The sequence below is a fragment of the Taurulus bubalis genome (genome assembly GCF_910589615.1).
Source record: "Taurulus bubalis genome assembly, chromosome: 12".
Taxonomy (NCBI): Eukaryota; Metazoa; Chordata; class Actinopteri; order Perciformes; family Cottidae; genus Taurulus; species Taurulus bubalis.
This window is the reverse complement of record NC_136600.1, coordinates 10,348,761-10,363,498: the sequence shown is the minus strand read 5'-3', so window position 1 is coordinate 10,363,498 and position 14,738 is coordinate 10,348,761. Positions and strand designations below refer to the sequence as shown.

The 14,738-nt window shown below is 42.1% G+C and overlaps 1 protein-coding gene across 1 annotated transcript in view; it reads right to left on the bottom strand.

Annotated features, from left to right (window-relative positions):
• agmo (alkylglycerol monooxygenase) overlaps nt 1-14,738 on the bottom strand; it is a 46,774-nt gene that overhangs the window by 22,252 nt on the left and 9,784 nt on the right. The window contains exons 4-9 of the mRNA XM_079226938.1: nt 5,943-6,046; nt 5,719-5,814; nt 3,460-3,526; nt 3,287-3,352; nt 2,447-2,526; nt 1,936-2,070 (exon numbers count right to left, since the gene is read on the bottom strand). Of these exons, the coding sequence (XP_079083064.1) occupies nt 1,936-2,070; nt 2,447-2,526; nt 3,287-3,352; nt 3,460-3,526; nt 5,719-5,814; nt 5,943-6,046 (548 nt within the window). The remainder of the gene's footprint in view (nt 1-1,935; nt 2,071-2,446; nt 2,527-3,286; nt 3,353-3,459; nt 3,527-5,718; nt 5,815-5,942; nt 6,047-14,738) is intronic.

Here is a 14,738-nt window from a genome sequence, read left to right as displayed (position 1 = left end):
ACTCCTTAAAAAGGGATAATTTGGGTCTTTTGAAGAGAGGCTCTAAGTATCAGGCTTAGAAGTAAAGTACTGCTTAGTTTAGACAAAAAATAAAAAAATCCAGTGTACTTTTTTTCGTTTAGGTATCTAAAATCAATTGTGTTGCTGCACCCGTCCACAGTAGTACATGCCTTTGCTCCTGTGGGGTAACGCCGGTCTGTTTCTACAAACCCATCTACATACATTGTGGATAAGTACCTCATACAATCCTACTTCAAAATGCCCAAACCTTCCCTTTAAGATTGTATTCCTGGTTGCTAATTGTAACGGCATGCTCATTAATAACACACGTCCTAAGAGTTTTAATTACATGACACAAGGGTGAAACTTGTAGTCCTCTCTGTCAGAAATGCAACAAGTGTTAATGTTTGCAAATGTTTACACTCCCAAATCACGTTCAATCTTTGCACGCCATCCTGTGAATCTCTCGTGCGTGGACACACACACACACACACACACACACACACACACACACACACACACACACACACACACACACACACACACACACACACACACACACACACACACACACACACACGTAGACCTGCATGAGACTCAGCCAGTGACAGTAAATACTTCTCTAATGAAAGGCAACTACAAATTGCAAATATATATTTAATTGCTATTGGGAAAAAATGTCATCAATAGCATCAAAAATGGACTTTGGATTATAACTTTAAGAGACCCTGAAAACAAGAAGAAAATGGAGCATTAGGGTTCGAAAAAGAAAGTAACGGAAATGCCAAAAACAATAGAAAACCAAAGTGAGTGAGAGAGAATGTTGTGGGCCTTAAAAAAAAAGAGCCAAAAATGAACTCATAAAAGTCAAACTTCTCTCATGACCTTTCTCTCTTTCTATTTCTTATGCATTTATTTTCTTTATAACTAAAAAAGGCCTTTTTGTCACTTCAGGCTGAATTTCCAAAATGGTGAAAATTAGTTTGTTGTGTTCCATCTCTAAAGTCATCAAGCATTTATTGGGTGTAGCGATTTCCCCCCAAAACACAGTCACATATGAGTCCTTTTGTAAGAATTCCCTGAGTCATTTGACCTGGTTTTTTTCAGCTTCTTAACAAAGTAACGGAGCCTATGGGCCTTGGCCTGAAACTGCATCCTTTTTGGGAATGAAGTAAAAAAAAAAAAGACTGTCCAATCATAGAGGCCTGCCTCTAATTCAGGGGGTTTCCCAGGATCCCGAAGAACCAAACCACCACATGTGGGTTCACCCCGCATCCCCGTCCCAGTCCTGTAGGTATTCCAGCACGGTGTTCTGCTTATTCTCAAAGAGCTGAAACACGTTCCAACCCTCTCTCCTCCCTCACCCCTCCTCCCTTTCCTTTCTTTCCCTCACCGGCAGATATCAACGAGAAGCACGTCTACGCGAAGCCTTTCAAGATATTCCGGTTCAATTCCAGCTCTGTCCGTGTTTAGAATCGCCCCGCTGGGTTTAAGGGGCCAATTTAATTGTAAAGGCTAAGGGGAGTTTCTTTTTTCTTTTCTTTTTTTAAGTGTGAAGCATGAGGGAAGTATATATGTGACACCATCAACGTTATTTCAAAGCTAACCGCCGGGGCATTCAACTGGAGCCTGTATTTCTTTCTGCGCGCACACACTAGCACACACAGTTTTAATCCGCCTAGACTGCCTTTTAAAAGACGGTGAAAATGAATTTATTGTGTTCCCTCTACAAAGGCTTTGCAGATTTTATTTGATGTGGCAGTTCCTTGTAAAACTTGTAGAATAAGTGAATCCTTCAATAAGGAATGCTCTTGAGTCATATAAGCCTGTGTTTTGCGTGTCAAAATAATGGGTAATGAAGCCTGAGGGCATTGTTGTGAAATTATACCTCCTGCAGAAATGATGTAAACAAGTGATTTTCTTTTTTAAACCAACCTCGGGATTGTCTACGTGGTCACCTAGCCGAGGTTTACCAGGACTCCAACTCGGACCTTTGAAGAAAGTTGACATCTTGTCACCGATAGTCTTGAAAGTCTTGGATCTTCTCCACAAGTTCAAATAGTAGTGTAACTAAAAAGAGAAGAAACCCACGAGTCAATCAACAATATACAATCAGACGCTACGTTCAATTGATGATGATTGATTACTTAAATTAATGAAGCCACAGCTAATCCCAAAGAGAACAGTTTCTGCTTTCATTGGGCTGGACATTGGCTGCACAGCGAGGGCAGCAAAAATAATCACAACATCCACCTCCTGGCATTTCACTTTATTGGCCTCCCTCAACTCAGCTGGCCAGTTTGTTTGGAGTGGAGTTATAATGTCATGCTTACAAAATGGTCACTCAGCCAGCAAATTGGGGAAACTCGAGCTCACACCTCCATCCTCGACTAAAGAGGTGTTTATGCTCAGCACCCACAACCACTGATGAAAAGATGGGACCAACCTGAACATAGAGGATTTCAAAGGTGTTGATGGGGAACACCAGGCCGAACACCACTTTGTCTGTCTCTTCAGCAAAGGTACCTGTATTGAATACATATGACACAACACATTTACACAATTCAGAAAACACTCAAGAACATTGCCGTCGGACTTGTGTCCACCTGGTCGAGTATTCATTCACTTTTTAACTCTGTTTTGGTCTCCACCAACTCCTCAGGGAAATATCTGGCGCTATATATTTGCTCAACGTTTGGTGTAATGAATACTCTTAGGGGTAAAATATTAACCACAGGATCACAGCTTCTGGGATCAACCTCTTAAAACTGTCTGCAGCCAAAGAAAGAGAGAAAAGAAGAAGAAAAAAAGGGAGTTCTGGGTAATTTAAACCTCAAAATGTAATCAGTTACCCCTCGCTGACGTTTGGTGCAAAAGTCCTGACATCCAGAATTTAAAATGTGTCTGGCTTTATCTCAGCACAGCCGATTCGGTTTTAAAACTTCAAAGTATTACGTTTTTTTGCCCTATTTTGCACATTTTGAGGCTGTGAGCGCATTTTGACAGCTAATATCTACAGTTGTGTATAATGGCCATTGCAGGTAAACAAATAATAAGGATTTCATAACCTGGAAAAGGTGGGGTAATATTCTAAGATTTAAGTTGTTTTAAATATTTCTCCCCTCCCCGGCTACGTAATATACCATCGTAAATCTTTGACAGTAGATGGCAATACTATTTTCATTCATCAGTTAAATGAGGAAGGACCTTTCTTGTCTAGCCGTGACTTAATGGAGCCACTAAGATGATCAGGAACAGAAACAAATATCTGAGTGCTTCTGCTTACCAAACAATCGGTCCCAAATGATTAGTATTCCTCCGTAATTCTTGTCAATGCAGTATTCGTTCCTCCCTGTTGTGAAAATATGTTGTGAGATGACCACAGAAATTATTTCAACTATTGTGAAAAGCTAAAGAAAAAAAAAACTCCTCTTCCTTTATAAATAAAGTTGATCTCACCGTGATGAACTCTGTGATGTTTCGGGGTGTTGAAGACCCACTCCAGAGGTCCAAGGTCTCTGATCAGCTGAAATAGAACAATAACATACAGAACATTCATTATTTCATATGTGCAATGTGTTCAGTAAGTTCAGCTCAACTTGATTGTTATATTACAAGATATATATTGTGTGACTAATTGATTTAGTCCTCGTGGTGGCGCAGGACGAAAGGCCATGCGATCTAAATGGAAAAGGTTCATCCTCTGGGGAGAATAAATGCATAACTAAATGTAATGGTATAACTAGCTGTTTTAGTTAGATATTACATTTATATGGACATAATTTATTTTGGGGATGCCTTTACTGGAAAAAAATATTGGGCAAGGAGAAAAAGCAAATGGGTCATAAAGATTCATCTACTGAGAATGCTGAATGTTGACATGTCTCACAGAATAAGTGAGGACTTTGACCCACTGGTGGCGCTATAGGGAAAAGTAAAGTTTTTTTTTTTTAACACTCATAAAGAAAACAAGCACAACTCAAAAGACGATGCAGTACATTCTGTGCATGAAACTATCAAACATGAATCAATTTATCTTATTAAGATATCAAACAGATGCACCAGTGAGTCATTAAAGATTGCCGAGGTCGAAACTTATTACATATTTCTCACAGTTCATGTTTCTCTTCTGGCCGCAACTCTCCGATTATTTTTGATGTTTCGCATCGATACGAACGAGACCTCTCGGTCTGGAGAAACGTGCACGGCTGGACAGAATTCCTCGGTGATTCATTATTTCCATGTAATGGCTGCGTCTGGCAGCCGAGCGTGAGAGTTTTTATCTTGAATGAAAAGGGTCTCCACCGCTTCACTCCAGGCTCTGAGGCTTGAATAGCGTGCCAATAAATTATATGACATAAAAAAAAGACCATAAAGGAGGCATAAATTACATCCCTTCAGAAAATTGTGACTATTACGACTGTTTTCACTAATAGTGCACTAAAAGATAGAAGGCGTTCCAAATCCATTCATTCCCTCTCAAGATTGCGGGGATTGTAAACGTGATACTCCCAGTCACTTTAAAGGCAAAGAGAGCGGTCATGCTTCTGTTTGGAATATTTCATGAAATCTCATTATTTTTTATTGAATGCAGGTTCCACTGCAACTCTTTTGAGTCTACAAAGGCTTGACTTAGCAGACGGATTTGTTTTGGCACAGAGCAAAAGGTAACTTAACAGACTTTTCTTTAGTCAGATTTCCCTTTTTAACTTTGCACAGCAACAATGAAGTTGAGAGGAGATTCCCACACAGTTGCATGCGCTACATCTGATTATACAGTATATGTGATCATTATAACATTACAATGTTGATATCACATAGTAATCCTGTTCTCCATCTGAATAAACTAATTACATTAAAAAGCTCAAAGTTACAAGTATCCATTGTTCTATTGATTTTTTTAATAAAGTTGTAAAAGCTAACAAATGTCCACGAGAAGTTACTGAAGCCATAAGCAATATCTTAAATGGTGAAAAAATGAAGTGGATGTATTCAATTTAAAAGTATAAGAAATTCAGAAAATCAAGTAAACTAGCAGCAAAGAGATCTGCACACTCGGCTCTGAATAAATAGTTTATTTCTCTCTCAAGGCAAGGTTTCAATCTACAAGTTTTTCCTCAGGCGAGTAAATTGAGTAAATCCTCACACTTCAGAAGCTGTAACTAGTCATTTTTTTGCAAAGACTAGAATTACAGCCGTTGCGGTTTAGTTCCCTCCACAAGCTGCAGTCACAAGTTGCAGCACATTCATGTCTGTCCTAAATGATCAAATCAAATCACCGCTTCATCATTTTATCCTATATTGGAATTTTTGAGTTATGGTAAAAAAAAAAAGAAAGAAAAAGTGTCTCTTGAGGTCACAGCGACCTTTGAGTCCAAGTGGACATTTGTGCAACATCTGGGAAACATTCGCTCCAGGCGTTCCCGAGATATCGCGGTGACCAGAACGGGTCTGGCAAACCCCAAAACATAACTATGTTTTGCAAATCAATTGATTGCAGTAACACGCAGGGCTATGACACAAAGGTAATTGTATTCATTATCTTAGCTTTACTTATCCCGACACTGCAGGTAAAAGGTCAGCTTTTCACCCGAAGACATAAAACGTGTGTTGATGTGACGGACCGTGCACCCTCCAGCCACGCCCCTTTTCTCCTCTCTTAGTTTGTTAATCAGTTAATTAATGACAGAATGTGCAACCCTGTGTTGAAATATTTACCTCAGTGTGGATCCAGAACTGGTAGAGCAGGTTTAACTGGATGTGGACGGCGAAGACCGTGGGGGGTGCAATCAGAGCCATGGGTAGGTAGAAAATCTGAGGAGGAGGAAGTCACATGTTGTGTAAAATAATGAATAACAGCAAGTGTGTGTTTTTTTAGCTATTGACAATAATACAAAATACAAAAATTAGAATTATCTTTGTCAGAGTGAATATTCTCTTACCCATGACGTGAACTGCTGGGTGAGGGACTGTCTTAGGGCGGTGGTGAGGTTGTAGTACGCTGAACTGTGGTGAACCTGGTGAGAAGCCCAGATGATGGACACCTCTGGGGAAAGATTACACACACAAATATGCAGCATAAAAAAAAAAAAAAAAGTACACAAATCCAAATCGTTTTTTTGAGGTTATCACTTCAATCAACCTGCTCATTAATGTGTGACAGAGCGAACGGCAGCCATGAAATCGTTCACGAGATTAATGCACGAGACTTGAACCCTCGCACACATTCAGCCGCTTTTACGTCACCACAAGGGATTTATCTCCACAAGTTGCCTCCCCAGATGAGGAACGAGACACTTTCATCCACAGAAGGAACCATTTGGGTCTCGCTCCCGGGTCAGCCGTGATGAAAAGCCGAGGCTCGAGTGGTGCTGGCCATTGGAGGAAGAGGTGGAGGGTTAGTGGGGGTATTTGGCTGCAGCTAGTTAGCGTCCAGCCTGATGTCCCAGTGCTCCAGTTTACATTTCCTCTGCTGTGTTGTGATACTTGCTACATTAATATCTGTGTTACACTTCATTTTAACATCCAAAGGGAACATGCTTGTTAAGTTTCACTGGATCTCCGGGCCGTTTCCGGACCACCCCGTCTAGCCTGTGCTTTTTGGCACCTCTCGGCCACTTTGGCCTCTGCAGCCGTACAAGAGAGAACCATAACCTTTAAATATGGCACAACCACAAAGTCCCGTATAGACTATGTATAGTGGTGTATTTGTTATCATAAAAAAAGCAGCCAAAGTTATTAAATGAGGTTTAAGTTTTATGAAGCGGCATTGATGTCGATTTGTGATTAAGGGATCAATTATCAAGCAATTAAACTTTTATTATTACTATTATTATAATCGCCAGCATATTTTTGGCTTGACGACAATGTATTTTGGGTTTTGTTTTTATCTAAGGTTTTTTATCATCCCAATTGCTTTAAAAAAAGGAGTAGTTAAACATGTTCCCTGTTTTAATTTTTTGTGCTAAGATAAGCTAACTGTCTTCTGTATGTAGCTTCAAATTTACCGTACAGACGTGAGATGTTATCATCTAATATTTAACATGAACATATACAAGCACATTTCAATAAAAAAATGGCAACATCCCTCGCCCTGAACCTTTCTTCAACTGCCGCTAAGTAAAATAACCTCAGTTCTTCATGGTTCTCTTCTGCAACTTGATTAGATGCTGTCAGATCGATTCAAACAAAGTAAATCTGGGGAATTAATTGTCAACTTGCTTGGAATGAACATTGTTAACAATTGCTGATTCAGTGAATGAAGGAATATTCATTGAGTCACAACACACTTCTTATATAACAAACTTTTGAAGTGTTTGGAAGTCAAAACTCAAGTCTCCAGTTTTTTTTCTTTTTGTCAACTTGGGCTTAGACTCGAGTCCACATCTCTGGTGTTCATATGGTCGCAGTGTTCAAGCACAAACACAAATAGCTTTGCCAAATGCAAAACTACTCCATCCAATTTGAGAATTTCTTTCAAAAACGAGATCTCAAACTAATCCTCTCGCCGTTTATTAAACTTGTGAATTGCATCGAGGAAAGGAGTCAAATATCCCAACGGGCCGATGGTCCGCAGCACCTGAACAAACACACTGCTGAGCGCTGAAGGTGTGCAGAGGAGCTCCACGACCTGTCCCGACACCTTTCAAATCAGTGAAACTGAGGTGGACTTCCTCAAGCGTTTGGGGAAACCCAGAGGAGCTCCCAGAGCAAAACTACCGCTCCCGAGCAATACTCCACACCTCCGTTATTCAACAGGGTTATTGCTGGGTTTTAGCAGGTGTGAGAGAATAAATGTCACGGGGGAATGTTCTTGGGAGCGTCACATACAGTGTTAAATGGTGTATTTTGGATTGAGTCTAAATGGAAGCAACAGAGTTGGACTTTAATTCAAACTTTATTTTCACTCTCAACGTAACTGACAGAAAGTCTTCAGACAAGCCATGAATCTGAGAGGAGAGGGGTAGGAAGAAATTAAAAAGAGAAGTCTGACTAAAATGATGACGGTTCTTCCGCTGCGCACTGTGGGGGATTCAGAGATGAACTGTCCTGCTCAGAGACGTATTGAGAGGATAATCCAGCCTTTGTTTAAATCCAGCAGCCTGAGTCTCTTTTTGCTTTTTTCCTTCTCACTTGGCAGGGTCCAGGACTAAGGGCGGCTAAGATTGATGCTTCTTGTCATTGATAGGAAGTAGGAACTGCTAGGCTTCACTGCAAGCCCATGTCCTCATCTCTGCACTCGGCGGGACGCTGCATAGTTTGGCAGGGCCAATTCAGGAGGGAAACCCCGTTAATGGTGAGAACCAATGCCACAGAGCCCGCATTCCCAGCAAGAGCAGAGAAACCGCTGAGGAGGGCACTTCCATCTGGCCTCCAGCGAGCTTCCAGCGAGCCTCAACTCACCCGTTCTCAGGAACAGCAAGCATGAGTGCACGCTAATCAGGTGATGGGACAGTTTGGACTCATTTGAGACTCTGCTCAAAAACAAATACAGCAATGGGCTGAGCTGATCCACTGAAGACTAGGTAGGAAATCCACGGCCCGCCACTGGTTCCTCATATCAGTGATTCTCAAAGTAGGGACGGGGGACCCTCTGGGGTCCGTGGCACTCTGCCAGGAGGTGCGTGAAATTATTTGCTACAAATGATAAAATTGTGCTGCATCATTAAAAAAAGCGCAAAGTGGTATTAACATGATTCAAATTGAAATGGGTTTCTGTCTATCAATATCAAACAGGCTTGAAAGTATTTAAGTTGAAAGCTTTCCGAATACAAATAGTTCCAATGGCATCTCGTGAAACTGGGAGTAAGAATATGCTTAAATCGGTGTTACGATTATAAGGGGGAAATGGAAAACGTTCCTTAGCCCCTAAACGTTTAGAATACTTTCCTATGGTGAGCGGCTGTAGTACAAATATTTCCCAATGTACTGTATATTGTCATGTCATCTATTACTGTTTACATGGTCTCCTGCAACGTCGAACCCTGTGCAACCAAAATAAGCCATCATTGTTCCGGTATTCCACACTGGCAGAGAGAAGAGGTCTGGCAGCATGTTGATACAATTCTACGATTTTCAGTTCTCACTGTAGAATTATATGGTGACACATAATCAAGGCCTATAAGTCATCATCAGTCATGTTACGTGACCGAGTTAGACGCTAACGGAGTCTGTTTACGTCCACTTCAATGATGTCAGGAGCAGTGCTTACATAACCGCAGTCGTATAAACGCAAGAAAGCAAAGTCTCACTGAGCTCCGCAGACGCAGCTGGAGTGGAGGCCTGCAGTAAGTGCCGATAATGATCAATCTGTTCCTTGATAATGCTGCCATAAAAAGAAAGTATGACTAGTGTAAAAGAAAAACAAAAATCAGCGGAGGAGGGCGAAATCCACTCTCTTTAACAAAACCTTATGTAAACGCTTTTACGTTTACATCAATCAGCTGCCAGATCATCACCCCCGGCGACAAACTACTGGCACCGACAAAAACGGTGTCCTTTATGTGCAGCCCTTCTGAGTGGTGGCCCAACCTGTCAATCACCGGGGTAATGGTCTGTGAACGGCCCTCCGGTGTTTGGATTGGAGGGCTCTTGGACGGGGTGCCAACTCAAACAGCGAGTGCTGGACTCGGCGGGACGGTCGGTCAGCTCCCCCTCCGCCGTACTTCATGCTGTCCACACAGCTCAGTCACACACACTCAACTAAACACACTCCCCGTGGTCAGGCCCACTTAAAGCTCCCACAAATAAGATGTAAAAACTATGTATGAAAGTGAAGGGGCGACATAAAATGGCCTTTCTATCATATTTTAAGATAAACAACATTCTATTTTAATTGATTATATTTGCAATCCTGTTCATTCTAACTGAAAGCCAAAGCTAGTAGACATGAAGCCGTTTTATTCATACTCTCTCTGTTGCAAACACTATTGCCGTGTTCACACCAAAACAGTTGCGAATTTTCGCAACGCCACTTCGCCTATATCGCGCCGCAGGTGAAAAATTCGCACTGTGTGGTTAATCCGTTTTTTCGCAACCATCGCTGGGGAAAGGGGGCGGGGCTTATCTCTGTGTCTTGAAAACATTTACTATTTCCTTCATCCACCAGGTAAATAACCACTAGTTCTGCTTTATACTTGTAGGGGAAGTCCCACACACGTTGGAACATCAACCGCCCCGTGTCTGGGTTCATAACATTATCCGTAGTCACACACAGCTCCGACTCCTCCAGGACGAGTGTCTGAATGAAGCCGCTTCCAGCGCTCCTTCAGCGGGCCAGCAGTTTCATTCAGTAACGGCGGTGAAGCCGGGTGGAGCTTCTCAACACTGATTGGCTTTCGCAACTCCGCGTCATGCGAATTATTCGCTGGAGTTGAAATATTTGAATGCCGGCAAAAAAGCGAAAAAGCGGAGTTGCGAATATTCGCAACGCCGTTTCGCCTCTATCGTGACGCCCGGCGAAAAATCCGCTTTTTCACAACCTAACGCGGCTGTGCATTGACTTAACATGTAATCTGGACGCGCAAATATTTCGCAACTGTTTTGGTGTGAACACGGCATAAGGAGTTTAATGCCAGAATAACTCAGTTATAGGATTTTAAAATGCCTGTGTAAAAACTAATCAAAGCAGAAAATGTTTCAAAGTGAAACTCCCTTTGTAATATGCTTTCCCCCTTTTAAGTATGCATTTATTGTGTCATAATTAAATGAGAAACACTTGTTAAAAGGGCAATTATATAGCTTTTTGTATTTAACAATTGCGTTGTTTGTGTTGCGGGGAAACTTATTAGTTAGTTCCAGCATCAAAGTGTTGTGTTTACTGTCCAGCAACATCTCAGTTATTTCTAAAGAAGTTTAAAAAAAAAATAATTACTTGAATCTATTTTTCCCCGCGCCCCCTAATTACCACTCATCATTTTCATTCTTTATACTCACACTTCATCCCTTCAAACAGTGGACGTTTGTCCTCAGCGGTGGAAATCTCCCCGCCTGCCGGCTGTGGACAGAGGGAAGTCTCTCCGTGCAGCGAGGGGAGCACACGAGGGCAGCAGTCAGCTGGACCGAGGCTCTGCTGAGCTCAGCGACCCTCTCAACCGTCACAACACGCTCCTCTATTCCACGCTTTGTTTAAAGCTGTTCACACAGGCCATGTGGACATGATCCATTTGTGATGGCTAGGTTCAATCGGACCAGTCTCTCTCTCTCCCTCTTTCATCGCACTCTCGCAGCAGACAGAAAGTGAGAGCGCAGTGACCTATAGATCACTGTTGATGTTATCTCAGCCTCCCATGAGGCCTTTCACTTGGTCTCCTCTGCTGCCGTGAGCCAGACCCCCACATCCTGACCAAACCGCACCGACAGAACCAGCTAACCAAGTGGGGGTTGGGGGGGAGGGGGATGGGGAAGGGGGATTTTGCCCCCCGCAACCTGGACCAGGCCAGGAACCCGCCGTCACTGTGAAGATTTATGGAGCCCCGGGCAGGTTAACACCCCCGCCACCTCCGCCCTGCCACACCGCCCAGAGAAGCTCCTCTTTAAACAATAACATCCACATCGTCTGCGTCCCCTCGGGGATGGAGGACAGCGGAGGAGTGCTGAGCACATCTGTTTGTCTTGACAACTGCTGCTGTCTGCAAGGCCAAAGGAGTGGGAGGGGTGTGTGGACACAGCAGCACACAGATATGGGGGATGTCGTAAGGTGAATATCTTCCTGTCCATACACATGTTCATATATGGCCTGAAACAACACGTTTTACCACCGCCACAATTAACTTTAACCTCATCAATATATCTCATACGGAGCAGGAGAGGAGACAAGAGGACACATGGCTCAAGTCACGTTTGACTCACTCTTTTTCTGGCTGCCACCTTCCTGATATCTAATTTCATTTTTGTTGCATTTTAAACTGAATATTACCACCAATATCAAATCGGAAAACATCAGGATCGCAGGCAACACAGGAAACAATCAGGATTTGAAGGCAAAACGGGCGTCACGGGAGATAATCTCCAGAGGACAGGAATTTAAGCAGCAAGAGAGGAGTGGCAAGACAGAATCAGCCAGACAAAAGACATAGAAACTAATGTACGGAAGAGACAGACTGGAGCCACAGGAGGGCGGAGATGTTGTGGCTTCCGGCTGTTTTTTCACCCCAACCGACAAAATGCAAACAATATGCTGCTGGAAGGCATTCATAGAACGTGGAATAACAAGTGAATTGCATGACCCTGTGCAAGATAAGTCTAATAGGACTGTAGGCGTAGGCGATCAAATGGTGCGGTTAATCTGTCAACTAGCACCATGTCCTGCTACCATGTAGGCGGTACAACAGGTTATTCATCAGGTTGTTAAACTGTGTTCAGGCATATATTGAGTCATAATCAATGCTTGGAGTTTGTTTGTCCACCCGCCTCTTAAGGTCTGGGAGTTTCCTGGCCATGGACCCAAAGTGTTATAGTTTTGTTCCCTCCTCCTCCTCTTCCTCCTCCTTTTATTGTAATAATAATAATAATAATAATAATAATAATGCATTTCATTTGTATCGCACTCTTCCTTCAAAAGGATCTCAGAGTGCCAGTGGTTGGGAGAAGTTGCTCTCTGAGGATGTTTTGGTGCCATTCTTTATTCATGGCTGTGTTCTTAGGCAACACTGTGAGTGAGCCCACTCCCTTGGCTGAGAAGTAACCCCACACATGGATGGTCTCCGGACAAGCTTTTTTCCGGATGCCGCAAACAACCGGAAGGGGATTCATCAGAGAAAATGACTTTACCGCAGTTCTCAGCAGTCTAATCCCTGTACCTTTTGCAGTATGTCCCTGGTGTTTTTCCTCGAGAGACTTGCTCAAGACACATTTGAAGCCATCAAATGTGGCACCTGCTGCCAGGAACTCAAAGCTGAGAGGAATGCAGAAGTGGACACCATATTTTGTCCCAATGTAACACTATACCAGTAACATCTTGATAAAAAGAAATGAAAGTTATAATGCGAGAACCACCAGCAAAGTAAACGATACTCACCAAGTTTGGCAAATGTCGTCACTGGGATTTGTTGGTATTTCCTCTGAAAAAACGTTGGAAATAAATCTGTGTATAACGCAAGTGGGATACGAGTTTGTTGTAGTTTCAAAATTAAAAAAGTGAAAGTTTCAATGCTAACTTGTGACTTATCTCTCTGTGAAATTTTGAAGATACTGATCAATATTATTATATTATAAGCCAGATTGATGCACAGTCAGTGAAGGGGCATTGGTGGATGCAACCCTTTGCTCGTACAGAACACACATATAAACTTTAATACCATGATATCTGATTCAATATTTTGAACCTGAGATGTAATCTCATCTGCACTAAAAGCAGTAAAAACGTCAATTGAAAATTTAGGAACAGCAGAATTTGTGAAACCAATACCAATATTAACAACATTAACATATGTTATAGCTATATTGTAAAGAAAAAGTTGGGTTTTTATACATCCAGCAGTTATATAGTGACATTTTCATTAATTTGTCCGATATTTACTCTTTTAGCCATTTCAAGACACCCCCTTCCTTGAGGCACTGTTTGTCTCCCCTCTGTGCTTTTTCACTGTGGTTTTATGTCAATCAGCAAAACTAAATAGGTTCACTACTTATTCTATGGGAAGAAAGGACGTATAATAAAAAGGTGTCTACAAATATTACAGCGGTGACAAACAATGAGAAAGTAAAAGGCATGAGTTCAACCTTGTTTGTGAGGGATTGCGCAATCTGAGGTGAGGGACAGCTAGTCGCTGCCTCACCTCGAGTGTCTCCTCTCTGTTTGAGGAGGGCATGCACAAATTCAGAGATTTTGATTTTTGAAATGATTGGAAGCATACATGAATGATATTTATAATAATATAAACATTTTTATAAAATGTTGGAGCAGGAGGGAGTCTCTAATATCATAACCCCATTATTTGTAACTTGCAGCTGGTCGGGTTAGACATTTCCACCAAGCATTTCGTACACTGTTCATAGGTATAACGAAACAAATTCATAACAAATTATTCCAACAATGCAGGATTTCTGTCTCGTCCAATCTCTCAATAACAAACAGTTTATTGGTTTGCAATTTTGACAGGAAATATAGAAAACATTACAGAAGTAATGATAACATTGCACTTTCAAGCGATTCTCTGATGTTTCGGAACTATAAGCGTAACGCAGAGCAGCAGCAGTCGGTGTGGCGAGACGACTGCAGCGTAACTCCATTACTTCACATATAATCAAGAGCACGGACAGCTGACTGGCTGATTAATGGCCTCAGCCTCGCTGCCGTGCCTGGATATAGATGCTGCCCGAGAGCAGAGCTGCTATTAGTGGCACTTGCGATATGAGGTTAGAATAAACAGAATCAACAGGCTTGTCAACATCATGGCCGCATCTGAACCGAGTCGGCCCCCTGCTCACCCAGAAATCATCTGGTTCAGAATAGAAACGTTTTGAACATATATAGTCCGTCTGACGAAGACGGCAGCAGACAAAATGTGGGCGAAATTGGAATTTGTTTTCTATTCTCGTCAGTCACCAGGTTATTAAACCAATGTGTTTAGAAAAGGTGGTTAAACGTGTAGCAAGGGTCATATTATTTCAGCGGTTAGGGGAGATATAGTTACTAGCAATCTGTCAGCAACTGAACACTTCCAGCTTCTTCTTTTTTTCCAAAAACAAAACTGATAATTACGAAAAAGGGCTCACTAAAGCTGCAGTGTATCGAT